Source organism: Hippocampus guttulatus, chromosome 21 (genome assembly GCF_054856545.1).
Source record: "Hippocampus guttulatus isolate MCC_2025c chromosome 21, RoL_Hgut_1.0, whole genome shotgun sequence".
Classification (NCBI taxonomy): Eukaryota; Metazoa; Chordata; class Actinopteri; order Syngnathiformes; family Syngnathidae; genus Hippocampus; species Hippocampus guttulatus.
Window position 1 is genome coordinate 12267509 of NC_141281.1, and position 16770 is coordinate 12284278.

Here is a 16770-nt window from a genome sequence, read left to right on the forward strand (position 1 = left end):
CGGCATTTATATCTTTTTTTTCCGCAAAGATGTGCTTTTTGCGTTTGACAGACGGCACAGACTGGAACAATGAAGCCGCTCAGACTACTTACGCTGTCTTTAATATGGGATAAACCCGACACGCGTGTGGGTATCGCTTTCATTGTAGTAGCCAGCTGATCCCTGACATCAGTTTATGAGTCTGTAATCTTCGGCCCCCGCACAATAGCAGACTAAACCATTTAACCCCCCCCCCCCCCCCCCCATCCGGAGGTGAGCCATAATACTGGACAGAAATGGGGGTAACATGGTGTGTGCTTTAAAAAAAAATAAAAATTAAAAAAACATTCTTGCCTTGCCAGCTACATCCCATAAGCTCCCTAAGACTTGCCCCGATTTGGGAGAACACACACACGTGTGTTTCACGCAACAACCCCCTTCTCTTTTGCCGTCTTTGTCTCTTGAGCGAATTCAATTTTGTCCTCTGCGAGCGATGCCTTCAACGCAGACAGTCTTATCAGTGGCAGTGCAAACGGTAAAGGGCAAGACTGGAACACAGCTGACAAACCTCTCCAAAGTCTTAATTGTGTTCTCCGCACCCCCTCCCCCCACCCGCCAGCTCCCGCCAGTCTAGGCATTTTTCAGGCTTGCCGTGTGAAATGGAACTCTTGTGTTCCCCTCAGTCGTACATGGAGGACCACCTGAAGGACAGGAACCGTCTGGAGCGCGAATGGGAGGCCCTGTGTTCGTACCAGGCAGAACCCGCCACCTGCGGCGTTGCCCAGAGTGAGCAGAGCACCGGGAAGAACCGCTCAGACGCCGTGCTAGCATGTGAGTGCCTCGCCCCCCACAAGCTCTCATTCGCAAACCTGTGTTCGGTCTCAGGGACTCCACTTGTCTAGAACTATGCGAAGATAGTCTGTAACGACACTTGGATAGTCAGCAATGATACCCGGGTGGTCAGAATTACTCCGCAGGTAGTTGGTGAGAATAGCAAACATAATACATAGCGAGGTAGTCGGTTACAGCGGTCCGCGGGTCATTTGGTACTGAGCCACACGGAAAGATTAAATAACTGACATTACTTCCGTTTTATTCATCTGAAAGATGATTCATTTTGAAAAAAGACCGGATTCTCTATTACATCCATTTACAATATGTCACTCTTAGTCGGCTAAAGGCGCACTTCTCGGTCACGTGATAGGTTAGTGCTAAAATGAAAACCAGGAGCTAGCAAATTGAGTAAAAAAAAAAAACAAGCGTCTTTAGAAAGTTTCTTTCCAAAGACGGATTTATTTCAACGGGAGATTCCACTCCGCATAATATGCGACGATGGTATTTTTCATGCACTTTGTATTTGCGGCGTATCTTATTTTGAAGGCACGTTTAATTAAACGTTACCATAGCGACCAGAGAGTGTTGCGGCCAGATGGGACGTTCCTCGTGTCGTGATTCGGGTTTATTATTATGTTTAGAAAATACCACAGTTTTCACGCAGGTCGTATCATATTATTTTGTTGTGTTTATTCGGCCGTTGTATTTATTAAGCCGGTCCCTGAAAATAAATATATCTGACATTAAAACGGTCTGTGGGGGTCGGGGCTGCTGTGTTGAGACTGTTTTCTTACCGGGGCATGTTCCAAAATGCTCTCGTCACACATTGCCGTGCCCTAATATGGGAATTAGTTGACGCCAAGTAGCAATGGGCTTATTCTTCTTTTTTTTTTTAGTTAACCGTCAATCAATCATGACACAAGCGGCCACTCTTGACTGCGTATAACACTTGAAGAGCTGAGATTAGAAGCTTGGCTGTCACTCAAAGCGACGTGTTAAAACAGGAACGCCGAGTGTGCGTTCGCAAGTGGTAGATTTTCATGGAGATATAAAGGAGTTGAGGGACTTTTTTCTTATTGGAGATTCCGGACTTGTGCCATGATGAAAGAGTGACGAAAGTGCTCTTCTCCACACGCATCCTCTCTCAGTTTCATTTTTGTGTTGTTTTTTTTTTTCAACGCGGGGTGCCAAGGAGGGAAAACACACTCATGAATTATGCATTTTTCTTTCAGATGATCATTCCAGGATCACCTTGAAAGCGGAGAATAACCACAGCGGCTCCGATTACATCAACGCCAGTCCAATCGTGAGTGTTGTTCATTCACTCTTTTTTTTTTTTTTTTTCAGGGGGGGGGGGTGTTGGATCTGCCGTTCCCGTTTGATTTGTCATAGATTTGAGTATATTGATCCTTTTTTTTTTCTTTCAAAACTTAACTTCTCCAAGCTCAAATCCACGTGGATCTATCAGTACTTTGAGATAACCTCGTTTTTTTCATCTGTACAAACTAAAAAAAAAGAAAGAAGATAAGCATCTTTTGTTACAGGCAAATGCATCTCCGATATATCCAAAAGTAGGTGGGAGAGGGCCAAGGCTATTTTTTTAAGCACCCCCACAACCACCACATGTTGTCAGTTGTGATTTCCCCCGAGGCTGCCGCGCAGGGACTCCATCAAAGGCAACAGGAAGCTATGCATTTCAAACACAGTACCCGGAATTTTCCGAGCAGATAAAGGAGGGAGCTGCGCTAAAAGCTTAATGTGCCTCTCAAACAAACAATCCGCGCTTTTACATGCTCCATTTTCTCAGATGGCATATTCACACCTAGCTTTTTCAAGGTTGCGCGCAACAACAATTTTTTTTTTTTTGTGGAGGGGGGGGGGCTGTGAAACGACCGAAGGGTTGCAAGTGGGCAAGGAAGGGCAGGACACAGGAGGGGTGGGCGGATGCAAAGAGGGTAATCACACCACAATAGGGACCCCCGGCTGTGTCTGGCAAAACCGATAATTATGTCTGTCAATGTGGCTTCTTCCTCTTCATTAGCTCCGAGGCAGCAACGTCCCACCAAAAATAATCGGGCTCTTTTCTTTCCCGGGGAGTTCACAAAAGCTAATGAGCTAAGCTAGCAGTCTCCGGTCACCCAAACGTCACAAACGCACGGGATTGACTGCATGCGGTACGACTTGGCCGAGAAAGACGGCGGGTCCCGTTCACAACCGTTTCTAATCGTGTTGTCAGGAATGAGAGCCAAAAAGTCGGGAGTAATGCTAAAGTAGTTTGTCGTCATGTACAACATTCGGGGACAATACTCTGAAACAATACTCGAGGAGTTAGAACATATCGAAGTATTTAGGTGCAATTCTCAGGTACAAACATTGCACGAGTGTCAAACTCAAGGCCCGGGGACCAAATGTGGCCCACCACATCATTTTAATTGGCCCGCGAAAGCAAATCAAAGATGACGACTTCCATGATACTTGCTAAAATCCATCCATCCATTTTCTGATCCGCTTTATCCTCATCAGAGTCGCGGGAGGGGGGTGGGGGGGGGGGGGTGCTGGAGCCTATCCCGGCTGTTTTTGGGCAGTAGGCGGGGGAGACCCTGGACCGGTTGCCAGCCATTCGCAGGGCACACAGAGACCAACAATCCTCCGTGCTCACACGCAAACCGAGAGACAATATAGAGTGTTCAATCAGCCCGCCGTGCATGTTTTTTTGGGAATGTGGGAGGAAAACCGGAGTACCCGGAGAAAACCCACGGGGAGAACATGCAAACTCCACATAGGAAGCTGAAACTGGAATCAAACCTCCGCACTGTGAGGTCGGCGGCGCACTAACCACTTCCGCGCTGGGCCACACTATTGGAATCGTCAGGAATAATACCCTGACAGGCAATGACAATACTTTGGTAGTCAGAAACAATAATCGGGTAGTCAGTAAGTACATTTGAGCTGTCCTGGACAATATCAAGCTAGTCTGAGGGAGCCCAGTACAATACTGGGCTCCACACGAACTTTTGGACTGGTAGAAACTGAAAAAGTTGTTTACACCAGGACAGATTTGGTTTCATTCTTTTTTGGGGGAGGGGGGGGGGGCAGGGTTTACAGCCTGATCATATTTGCTCATGCAAAATGGTCTCAATACTGTGATTTTGTATGATGTAAGATTAATTTTGACCGAGGAGAAATATTTTACGGGCACAACAGCTTTGTTTGCAACAAGCAACAGCTGACAAAACGGATCACGTCCTTTGCATGACTTTGAGCGAAAACAAAAACAGGAAGTAAAAATATCCGTTAAAGCAGTGAAATAATAGCTGACAGCTAAACAACACCTTTTATTCGTATTGGTTCAACAAAACTGTAAAATGACTCGATTGAATGCTTTCGGTAACTTTGGTTTACACACTTAATATTTTTACTTCTATCCAGGACTTTAAAAAGTCGTAAGGATTGCAAAATATTTGGATTTTGTTTCATTTCAGCCTTTGCGTCCTAAAATATTATTGAAGACGGAAGGATGGAAGCCTCGCGGTTCGATCGGGTATCATGACATACCGGGATGTGACAAAATGAACATTTACTGCCTCTGGGGACTTAATTCCGTTTTCCAAATGTCCGACTGCGTTTGAACGCACCTTGCGTCTCGCCGAACGTGAGGCGCCGATGTTTAAGATTGTGATCGTTAATTATTATATACGTTTGTATACAAGTTAATAGGTCAAAGCCCAACCGGCCACAAGCATATTGTGTTTTTCAAGTCGTACCTAACAGTATTTATAATTGCACGAGGCTAAAGTGGCGAATGGGCGTAGGGCATTTTTTTTTGCCAGCAGTTTTATAACCAAACCAAAAGAGACGACTTCCTCCGCCCGCGCCGTTCTCCTCACCGCGGCAGAGAAGAGGACGGCTCGAAAACACAGGAGCGCTCTTTCACGTTTGCCTTTTAGTATTCGAGCGACGGCGACGGCGGCGCGTCTGTGTCCTTGAGATTGGCAAAACGAAACGTTCGCCTTTAATTTCAGCGGGGGGAATTTCGCCTCCTCCCTCTCTGCCCCCACCCTCACATTTCTCCTCTAGCAAAAAACATGTGAAGAATCTTAAAACCGGGAAGCGTGAAAAAGAAAATGTTTTGCTGAATTACAACAGCGTTCCAGTGATCTCCTCCTCGCGCGTGTCTGTGATGTTTAAGAAACTGTACATCATTGGAATGATTTTAAAGATAAGGACTATTTGTTTTCAAACCTTGATTAAAATTCTGTTTGTTTGTTTTTTTTTACTTTCTGTGCAACACAGTTTAATTGAATCGCTTTCCAAACGTAAGCGCCATGTTGATGTTCAAGTGGCTTTCGGTGGTTTTCGATGAATATGCATTTTAGTGATTATGTTGTTGGTACTTGCACAGCATAAATATTTTAAGCCGTACGTACCGCGGTGCGACGTAATGACGCAATGACATCATCACGCAATGTCAGTTTGTGTCTTTTTGCAACACAAATGATTTGGCGAAAACTGCACGGTCCACTTCAACAATCACTTTTGCGCTCGGCGACGCGTTCAAACGTAAATCTCATTGGCGGACGAGAGGGAGGTGCCGAATATCTCCGTAAAGGGAGGACGTGATGGTCTCCATCCGGATGGCGGATTTAAGCCGGCGTCCGACCCGCGGGCTTCCGTCCGTCGGCCGCCATCCGAGCGCCGCGTGACGTTTGCGTTTTCTCGCTCCCAGATGGACCGCGACCCTCGCAACCCCGCTTACGTCGCATCGCAGGGTCCGCTTCCCTCCACCGTGGCCGACTTCTGGCAGGTAAGTCTCGTTCGTCCTGCCGCCGCCGCCATCGCTCAAAGCGATTTGCTTCTTCGGCCGCGAGGTTTCCGAACAATCGCAGCGGAGACGCGCACAGTGGGGAGAAAAGACGCCGGGGACATGTGGGTTACGCGTTCTTTGCTTTGCGATGGGAGCTCTCGGCGGGAGATCAGCAAGCCCCCGCTTTGCGCCTCTCGTGTATTGTTCCTGCTAAAAATATTTTCTCAACGATATTTTTAACAAGCTCGATGCTTTAAGCGATGCTTAGCGCTTCTCGCAAGCTGACATTTCTTCAAACAGTCGGAGTCCTGTGGCCCAATTTCTATTTAAGATGACAAAAGCCTCCCTCAAATTCATTTTTTTTCCCCACTTCGAAAAAGACAAATCAAAGAGTAGAAAGAGCACTATTGTTCCAAGGACGTGCAACGTAACCGCTGGACGTAAACTCTGTTGCTAAGCAAAACAATAAAACCTACTAAGGCGTGTAAACAGCCTCTCAGATGAATCAAAGTTGTAAACAAGTCCCCTGCAAAATATCGTTGGAAGGTGAGCGGCACCTTCGCCACAAACGCTCAGTATGCGCTCCACAAACTGAAACTGCTGAACCTATTCTTTGAACTCTGTTGCTGAACAAACTAGCAGCACCTATGGAAGCACAAGAATAAGATCCGATGTGTTGTTTGTTTTAGTTACGTTACGTCGTGACGAGTGGCAGAAGTTGTCTTTCGTGCTCGCGGTTTCCGTTTTTTTTTTTGGACAAATTCATTTTTGTACTGATGCACTAAGTACGAGTTTAATACTTCCCTGACATGTGCTATACTGAAGCACAAAGTCCACAACACTTGTAGCGGGGCAATGTAACAGCAGTTACATTATATACATTATATATCCTCTGTACAAAGACTAATATTAGTGCCGTACCGATGAGCTGAGAGAAGATCTCAATGAGGAATTATAATAAATCCCTTTTTAGTTCTAATTAGGGCACGATTGGCCGCTGCTTCCAGGCAGTACTGCTGCGAAATATCGGGATTCATAAAAACACCTAAATGAGCAATATATCCATCTGTATGTGAGATGCCCCCCCCAGGTGGACAAGGCAGACGCACCGGATGCAAAATCACAAACGCGGTTTGGGATAAAACTGCTGATGATTTGCGAGTCTTGCGGTGCCAATAAGGAGGCTAATGTATTCCCATTCCTTGCCCGAAGCACCATTAATCACCCGGAGCCACAAGCCGTCGTTAAACACGGCCGACCGCTTGCGTGGAGGTGCGCACTAAATGATGCGTGCCGGCCAAATGGCGTCCCTGTGTGTTAATAAGACGCCCACTGTAGTAATTAGCGAGACCATCGCCTGCGCGGTCGCGTAACGGGAGTGCGAAGCGGGCACGAGCCCTCTCTTCCTTTCTCCATCGCGCGGCAGAAAGTTTTCTCAAGCCGGGACTTCCTGGAAAAATGGCTTTTCATAGGCGACAATAGGCTCCAAGTTAATTAACAACGCAATAGCTCGCTAGCTTTTAACTGCAAATTGTGTGGGAAGTCCCCCCCCCCCCCCACCACCCCCTCTCATTCTATTCCACTGTGTTGAGTGGCTCAAATGAAACGGCGATAATTGTTTTGTATTTGTTTGTCGGTGTTTGTGCCAGGTGAATAGACTCAATCTTTTATCGGCACCCAAACAAACAGATTCTCGTGCCACGAACCCAACGCTGCATCTTTTCCAATTACGTCGGTGGGGGGGGGGGGGGGGGCCTTGGAGGTCGGGGATGCAAAATCGGGCTTGCATTCACGGAGTTGAACGGTAGTTTTCTCACTCTTTCAGGCCCGAACAAAAATGAGTCCGTGAATGTCATTGGACGATATTGATGTCAGTCATTGTCAGAAAGTGACTCTTAATTCTTTACGATTCCAAATGCTGCTTTTTAGTTTGGTTGGTTCCTGCTTGTATTTCGTATGTGCGTAGCATTTCATTTCATGAAATCATGACTGCGGGTGGGATGACAAGCAATGACTTCTGGGCAATGTTATGTAATGCTGACCGCGCTGCAAAAATAATAAATGCGTTCTTAAAGAGAGATTGTTTGGAATACATATTCAACTATAACTATAATTCTGCTTCTGGTGATCAGTGTAGATTTGTCAAGTCAGATGTTTTGGGAAAAAAAACTGAAAAAAAAAACATCTGGGGAAAATGAGAAACCTTGAGAAGGGGTTGCAGATGGGACAATCCGCTTTCCGGGCTGTATCTGACACCATTTTGTACTATACAATGTTAGAATGATATAAAAGTCCATTTAACAAGATAAAAACACCGCAGGGAGACACCTTCAGAGAGGCGGATCGCCCTCAAAACCCGGCCTTCAGCTCAGTCGGAGCAAATCCTGTCCATAATGATCGGAGCAGAATCCGTACAGCGACATTCAATTGGGTCATCGTCACCTTGCCCCGTCTCCAGAGAAGGGAGGAGGGGGAAGGACGAACAGGGGAAGAGGCAGTTAAAAAGGCCAACGTGCAGTTCAACTAAATGCAAGATTTGTTCATTCAAATGAGTCTAGAGTAGGGTTTTAAACATTTCAATGCTCCAATTTGCATGGGTAGGGCATTCCAGAGCACTGGAGCCCGAATAGAAAAATTGGCAAACTTCTTTTTGGCTCTAGGAATCACTAAAAGACCAGAGTGTTGAAAACAAAGAGCTCGGGGCGGCGTCACTAAGTCAGCGAGTTAGGAAGGTGCTCAGCCGTGTATTATTTTCTCAGTAAGTAGCAAAACCTTGAAATGGCATCTCACACGGACCGGCGGCCAATGCAAGTTGGCTCGTGTCGGGGGTCATGTATTCGAACTTCTCTTCGCTTTCTCTTCATGTCTTCTTTACTTCCAATTTTGTCTTGTGACCCCGATGTTGTAACGCATTACAGTACTGGACAGAGTAACTGTAATAATATTCCCCAAAATATTAAGAGTAATGCGTTACATGACTTACATCACCACCTAAACATGACCTCACCGCTGTTCTGTAAAAGTTTCTAATTCCCTTTTTTGTCACCGACGAGATACGGAAAAGAAAACATTGACTGAATGTATGCACGCTGAATATATTTGATAAACGCACCGAACGCTCGTAAAATCTTGAGCTCGCCTTCCCATTTCCCTTAACTCACTCAGTACCGGCCAATTCCGGACCGAGTCTGAAAACACGTTTAGAAACGTCTTTGGGAGTGAATGAGTTTTAATGGCTGCTGCGGGCTCGTGGGTTTCTCGCGTTACAATCGGCTGCATCGGTGACGATTTTTTTTCAAGGCCCCCTGCGCCCGGATTAAAAAAAATCCTTTTCGTCCTCTCGTATTCCGCCGCTCGTCAGCCTTGAACGATTCGCGTCTCCCGCCGTGCGCAGATGGTGTGGGAGAGCGGCTGCGTGGTCGTCGTCATGCTCACTCCCGTCTCGGAGAACGGCGTCAAGCAGTGTCACCGCTACTGGCCGGATGAGGGCTCCGATGTCTACCATTTCTACGAGGTACGTACGCCGTGATCGCTTTTAGTTCATGCGCGCGCACCACAGTTTGTGAATGTCCAGTCAAATTGATGACAAGGTCACGCACCTCACGGAGAGCACGCATCGCAACTCATGATTTGGAAATCTCCTCTCTATTAATCGCACGCACCTCCGCACCCGAGTTTGGAAATCTGTACTGCAATTGATCAATTTTAACGTCAAACGCCACCTCGAGTGAACTGCGTGGACCCCCAAGGGAGTGCGCGCGCACCACAGTTTGGGAATCTTTGCTCGAATCGATCTCTTTTAACTCATTCAATGCCAGCCATTTTCACCGGAGCAACGACCCTCAAACCCAGCGTTTTACTGGATTTTGACTGATCTTGCAAGGCCCACGGAATATTTGGTTCTAATGCGATATAAACACGCAGCCTACCAAAATAAAGTTTGGACTCTCTTCTTTCAGCAGAAAAAAAATGTGTTTCTTTCTTTTTCCATTCTTCAGCAATCGGCATTACAAAATGGCTAAGTTTCATGAAAATGGCGATTGCTGGGCAAAAAAACGGAGAAACAGCTTTTTGTAAAAGCATGCATTTCAAGCACGTGAGGCACCACTGTCACCTACGGGTCGTTTTTGGACATGATTTACAATGCAAACAGCTTATTCTCATTCGCAGATTGCATCAGACCCTCCTCCTCTCTATGACGCAAAAAAAAAAAAAAAAAAGACTTAGACGTACAGGTACGTCCTTGGTAGGCGGGGCCTAATTTTAAAAAGACGTACAAGTACGTCTTGTGGGGTTGAAGAGTTAAGATGAGCGCGCGAGGGGCGCGCCGCTGATTGGGAATTTGTACCGTATGGCGTTAATGGTATCGCCGCGTGTATTTATGTGCGTCCAGGTCAACCTGGTTTCCGAGCACATCTGGTGCGAGGACTTCCTGGTCCGGAGCTTCTACCTGAAGAACCTGCACACTAATGAGACGCGCACCGTCACGCAGTTCCATTTCCTCTCCTGGATGGACCGCGGCGTCCCCAACGCGGCGCGCACCCTCTTGGACTTCCGCAGGTATGGCAGAGCGTCGACCCCCGCCCCCTCGTCCGATCAAATCGCTCCCCCTCCCCTGTTTCTCTCCTTTCCTCCAGGGTCATAATAATTTGGGGGGCTTTGGTTTGACATTTCTTCTGAAATATATATTTTTTAATTATTCTTTTGAGCAGATTTGTTCATTGTAAGGTCATTTTTATATTTGACAAATGCGTGCTTTTCATTATTTATTAGTTTTAGTCTTAGTTTTAATTTTGGGAATATATGGAGTATATGTCGAGTGGCAAGTATTCACGGCGTAATAAATTAAAGTCATCTCGAGTTCTTCAACGACAGTTTGACCTAGCGTCTTCGTAGTTACCAAAATACATCATTCTAATTTTAAATGAACCCAGAAAGCTCATGTAGCGTATTAATTGATAAAAAAAAATGTAAGACATTTTTTTTTTTCCCAACTTCACTTTTTGATAACTATCCCGGCACCACCTCCCTCCAGCACTTGCGATGCAGCAACTTAACAGCCCCGCACTGCCTGGCTTAGCTCGGGGGGGGGGAAAAACCCCCCACCTCATTCAAAGAGCCAATTAAATGCGAGCCGCCTGACTAAAAAGAGGGGAGAGAGTGTTCGGCATTTGTTAGCGACGGGATCACCTCGCCCGAGCTCCTCCGGGAAAACAAAAGAGAAGAGACGCATCTGATTTGGGGATGGAAAACTGTCCCCCCCCACGCCCGTTGATGCAAAGTGAGGGGACGGCGGCCTCTTTGGCGCTTTCTTTCCCTTCCAATTAGCTCGTATGGATTAGAGTGCAACTTTGATTGTGTGTGCGTGTACGCGCCCTGACGACAGAGTGTCTATTTTTTGATGTTTCGGCCCAATTTTGCAGTTGCCAGTGTCATTTTTGTGATGTTGCAGCTAGTAATATGAGCCCAGTTGCATAGTCACAAAAGTGATCATTGGAAACTGCGTCTCCTCAGCCAGGCCTGTGCGCTAGCTGATTTTTTTTCTCTCGCTCGCTCACGCTCCCCCGCCCCCCTCCTCGCTCCCTCGACCCTCTCGCTTTTTGCATGGGAAGTTCCGGCGCATCTTTTCGCCGCGCTCCTTGACACGGACCTAACATGAATGACGTTCTCCCCCTTTGGCGCAAACGTGGCCCGTCACAACAACGCGCCGGGAAATGACTCTCCATCCGTCGAAGTGCCTCCGCTCCGGTTAAAGCGATCGATTGGCAGGCCCGAGGGCCAGCGGGGCCGCCTCGATTATCGCCGCGTTTGTCTTGGCGGGGGCGCGCCGCGCGAGTCGCGTTTAATTGGAGCCGTTCATCTTTGTTTTGCCAACATGATCCCTGACCACAATAACGTGTGTTCTTTTTTTTTTTTTCTTTGTCTTCTTTTATTCCAGAAAGGTTAACAAGTGCTACCGGGGTCGAGCGTGCCCGATTATTGTTCACTGCAGGCAAGTATCGCAAGCCGATGATTATCGAGATGTCGATGGCGATTGGGTTTCCGCTTCCGTCCCAGGGGCGCCCGTGTTTTCGACCGCATTCGATCGCGCGACGCAAAAAGGCGTCTTCCGTTGGGTTCGCTTCAAATCAAAATGGCCGACTTCGCTGCGGTTTGAACAGAAAGAGAGAAATCACGTGACATCGACATTCAAACAAATTTGGGGCCTTATCGCTTACACTTTTCACACGGCAAAGTGCCTTCATATTCCTTGATTGAATCAAACATCTTGTCAGGGCAAACCTTTTTTAGTGGGTCAAATTTGGCAATTAAAGAATATGAAAATTGAAAGACTATGCATTAAATCACCCCTCGGCGATGGTTGTGTTGATGTGTTCTTGTAAATTTACTCTCACCCACGTTATCCCAAAATGTACAATTTACCACCAGAAAAAAAGGGAAAAATACATCATTTTATTTTGATCGAGACATTGTCGGTTGTTTATGCTCGATTTCGATTTCCGGCTCAAATTCGGGTTAAAAAGATGTCAACTTTCAGTTTAAACTTCCTCATACACTTAAAGGAGACTTTGATTCTCTCCTCTTTCATCCGAAACTGCTTCAAACAACAAAGCGTGTGACGGAAAAGTGGTTAGGACTGCACGACTGTCCGTGTTTTATGCTATGTGTTGTGTTTATTATTTTACTTTATGTTAACTGTTTTGTGAAGCGCTTTCACAAATCTGCATGTATTGTATTGTATACATGTTCAAAACCTCGAGAGCTTCACAGAAATTGAAAGAGTCCGCATTAAAACGAATAAAATGGCCACGATTACTGTTTGGCAACATCATTGAAAAAAAAAATGGAGTAGCACTTTATTATTTTGACTCGGTTGTCAAATCGGTCACGTACTTGGATTTAATCACCAAAAAAAAAAGAGAATTGAAATCATTGAAAGAGTGCCCCCGCATTAAAGCCATTCGATTATTAAACACCGCACAGACCACCGTAGCTTTTATTTTATTTTTCTTACTCTTTTCTGCATTTTAAGAGTCGAGCCAAAGGCCGGTTTATGGTAAAGCCTCAATGTCCCGCCCGAGCACGTTTTTAACAGCCGCAAGTTGTGAAGTCGTGCGCGCGGCGGGAGCGCCGGGGCACTGCTGCGCCGAGCGTGGATTAATGAGATCGCCGTGCGCCTTCCCCCCCCCTGTTCTGTTGGCCCGCGCCTTGTTTGCAATTAACATGCGGCGCCGCTGAATGGCCGGCGGGCACAAAGGGAGGCTTTTCAACACACTATCTCTGGAGTACTGGAGAGGGCGGGGGAGGGGGGGAAGCAAGGCCCTCAAAAAAAAAAAAGAAACGGTTCTTCAAACCGCCCCTGGTCTCTCAACCTTCTCCTGTGCTCCCGACGTGCGTGCTTTTAAAAGCCTTTGTCCTCTGGTGGGCTTGCAGAAAGCCCCAATCCCCCTCCAGTCCCTCGGCGTTGCTTGGCCAGACCACACATGAGTCAATCACATGTGTTGCATCATCCAATATTCAAATGTCCGGGCCAAATATATTCACGACGTCTCTCTTGCTCAATTAAAAGAAAAACTCTGCAATACTGTATTGTGAAAAGGGATATTTTTCTTTTAATTTGTGTGTGTGTGTGTGTATCTCTCTCTCTCTCGCTCTCTCTCTCTCTCTATATATCTATATATAAAATTCCAGCGTAATAATCCTTGTTTGTTTTTTGTTTTTGAATTCACTGAGATTTTATTTTATTTTTTTAATGTTTATGCCTTGTTTAGTTTTCATTCATGTCAGCATAAATTCATTTTGCCCCCCCCCGCCCCCCCCCAAAAAAAGAATAAATGTTCAAAAAGAAAAAGAAAAGCAAAGTCTCAACAGCTCATTCAGTACCGGCCAATTCTAGACCAAGTCTGAAAAGACGTTTAAAAACGTCTTTGGGAGTGAATGAGCTAATGACCAAACTGGTGGCCTTCGATATTTGCGTGTCCGGCTGTATTTTACCAGCGATGTTTGTCTCTCCCGTCTCGGAGTCGCTCAACGTCATAATGTGCGTCCTCCTTGTCTGTGTCTAACTGCAGCGACGGCGCCGGCAGGAGCGGGACTTACATTCTGATTGACATGGTCCTCAATAGGATGGCGAAAGGTAAACGCTTGGCTTTTTCACACTCCCCCTGCCTGTGTTGCCGTGGCAACGCTCTGGTTTTCCAGAGAGGGTCTCGTTGATGCGTCGGAGGGTGACGCGGAGGCCCGCGCGGGGTTGGAGGGAGTTGAGGGAACAAAAGCACCCCGCACAAATGAAAAATCAAGGGGTGGGGGGGGGGAGCTATATGAACATGAGCATGTAGTCATTTATGCTACTGTCACGCCGTATCGACCCCGCATCACAATTGCCACATGAATTGAGATGCCACGTGCATGGCAATGAAACTGCCTTCGTTTACGGCTTCGCTCTTGGCATCAATGTTTCATAGAAGCAATGTGTTCATTCGATGTTTTTTTTTTTGTTTGTTGTCGTTTTCCTCTGGGAGTGAACCCTCGCGTGTTGCACGCACTCTACAGTGTTCTACTGTCTAAGTCAAAACACAAATAGATAATATCTAAGCAATTTATGACCGCATGCGTTTCTTGTGCGGCTGCTTGTGCTGTGCATGGCTTGACCACCAGGGGGCAGCATAACACAGAAGAAAACTGCTACGGTAACGCGAGTCGAAAAGCGCTGTGTAAAAATGTTTGCAATTCCAAATGGATTCTGCGTCCATTGTGGATGCTGGCAAACCCCCATAAGGTCGAACTGTGTCAGTTAGAAGAACTCCTCCATCCCTGCCCTCTGACCTTTCAACTTTGCCCTTCTCCCCCAACTCAAAACGGCCGCTCGTTAGAAAGGGGTTACGTCCGGCGGAGACAAATGTCTCCGTTGTCCGCGGCGATGAAAGCGTATCGGCGCGCTCTTTTTAACCTTTTGTGTCCTGCACAGTAGTAACCCCCCCCCCCCCCCCGGCCCCCCGACCCGCCCACCCCAAACCCCCTCCGTGTAGAAAATGGACATAATCTGGCCCTCAAAAGTTTTTCGCTGGCTTCTCTTCCAGGCTGGAATTGGGCCCTCCCTTGTTACACATGAAGGTCTTGTTCGGAGTCGTTTTTCCTCACCCCCTCAAAAGAAATCTCGTCATCAGACGAGCCGAGTTGCGCGGTTGCGTTTGGAGAGCACCGTCGCACCTTTCACAGAACCTCCTCCTGCATATTTGATCAAGACTAGCGAGTCGGCGGGCCGCGATCCAAGCCACCCCCCCCCCCCCGCCCCCCTTGGACGAATGTAATCATTTTCACTCGGCCTTTGGAAAGGGAACGGCGCGGAGAAAAGGCTCGATTGACAGATGTGAGCTTTATTCGCCTGCTTGCTTTGAACCGTCTCCAATGTTGTCTGTGCGCGTCGCAGGTGCTAAGGAGATTGATATTGCCGCTACCCTGGAGCACTTGAGAGACCAGAGAGCCGGCATGGTCCACACAAAGGTAAGGAGCTCCCCTCACCCAACACCCGCCTTTCATCTTGAAGGGGGTTGCGTCTGTTTATTGGGGCGGTGAGTTGAAAAGAAAGCACTTCGCTATTGTTTGCCAACTTCACCATCCGGAAAGTTTGATTGCATGCCAGCGACAAATTTATTTGGAGCTGTACAAGAGACCAAATCTGAACTCTTTGACAAAAAGAAAAGGTGCCAGCACGCGATCATTGATAAAAGTCGGTGTTGTAACTGGTGTAATTTTATGGCAAAAAGTTGCGGCAATATTTCCAAGAGTAAAGTTGTTCGTGAATGACAACGATTCAGTGGGGGGTGGGCTGGCCCACTTTTGGGTGAAAGTCAGCGTATAAATTGACACCCACTGAAAATGCATTGGGGGAATCTTTTTTTTTTTTAATTAAACCCAAAATGTCTACAAAATATGTTTTAAAAAAATACATGAAACGCACATTCCACAAAAAAGGAGAAAAAAAGAGCTAAGGGCTAAAAGAGAAATCCAAGAATATATTTATTTTTTTCATTAAAAAATAAAAATCGAATGATCTGAGCGTGCCCAACAGTGCGGGGGTCGACTGTCACATTGAAATTTTACTGGACAAAAGTTCTTTTATGAATAAGAATAAAATGACCCAAAAAACTGATTCTTTGACCGAAAAAAAAGACTGAATTCCACAAAAAAAGAATGTACTATATTAATAATGGTTTTTCAAGAATAATGGTAGGACCTTTATTTTAGGAGAATACATTTCTAATGTTATGAGAGCGAGAGTACATTTGTAATTTTGAATTCAAAATTTGAATTCAAAAAATGAATTTTTATTTATTTATTTATTTATTTATTCATGGAATTCGAATTGTGACAATGGTCCAAATTTTACAAGAATAAAGTTGCAATTTCAAAACGGTGATAAAATATGTCATCATTTTATGACAATAAATTTGGGACCTTTTGCCCCCCCCCCCCCCCCCAAAAAACAAACAAAAAAACCAGCCGTCATTTCAGACATTTTGAGGTGCCCTGAAAACTAAATTCAGCCCCTCAAGCCAGTCTCATGTCTCACCATAAACCTTGGAAGATGAGTCCATCCATGAGGAGAACCACCCAAAAAGTCAAGAAGATGTCTGACAAGACACGTCTAGTCTGCCATTTTCGTCTGAAGCAGTCATTTTCCACTCATTAACAGTCGGCCATTTTACAGGGCTCCTTGAAAGACAATTTCGCCTCTGAAGCCACTTATCACTCAGCAACATGAAATTTGCTCGCTCTGCGGCGAGTAGTCACAAAAAAAAAAGCCGCAACAAGCTTTGTCTGAAATGCAAGTCGGTTATTTTGGTGTGACTGCGAGAGATTTTGCCCGTTTGCTCCCAAATTGGAAGCACATATACTCGGGCGAGAGTGGGACTCAAAACTGCGACCCTCCTCCCAAACAGACTTTTAAAAGCCCCAAAATCCAGGCATCGACAGACGGATACATATTTCTGACATCACACAACTTTAAAAAAAAAATCTGATGGCGGCTCTCGCGTATTGATCAAATTTTTCTTCAGGCCTTGCTGTGTGTTGACACATCAACTCCTACGCTCCTCCTCTCTCTCTCTCTCTCTTTTTTTTTTTTTGTTGGCCCTGAGCCTGGGGAGAAG

The 16770-nt window shown here is 46.2% G+C and overlaps 1 protein-coding gene across 1 annotated transcript in view; it reads left to right on the forward strand.

Annotated features, from left to right (window-relative positions):
* ptprn2 (protein tyrosine phosphatase receptor type N2) overlaps nt 1–16770 on the forward strand; it is a 121772-nt gene that overhangs the window by 101545 nt on the left and 3457 nt on the right. Inside the window, exons 14-21 of the mRNA XM_086102338.1 lie at nt 663–810; nt 2046–2119; nt 5540–5617; nt 9012–9131; nt 10011–10177; nt 11556–11609; nt 13690–13754; nt 15048–15121. Coding sequence (XP_085958464.1) covers nt 663–810; nt 2046–2119; nt 5540–5617; nt 9012–9131; nt 10011–10177; nt 11556–11609; nt 13690–13754; nt 15048–15121 — 780 coding nt within the window. The remainder of the gene's footprint in view (nt 1–662; nt 811–2045; nt 2120–5539; nt 5618–9011; nt 9132–10010; nt 10178–11555; nt 11610–13689; nt 13755–15047; nt 15122–16770) is intronic.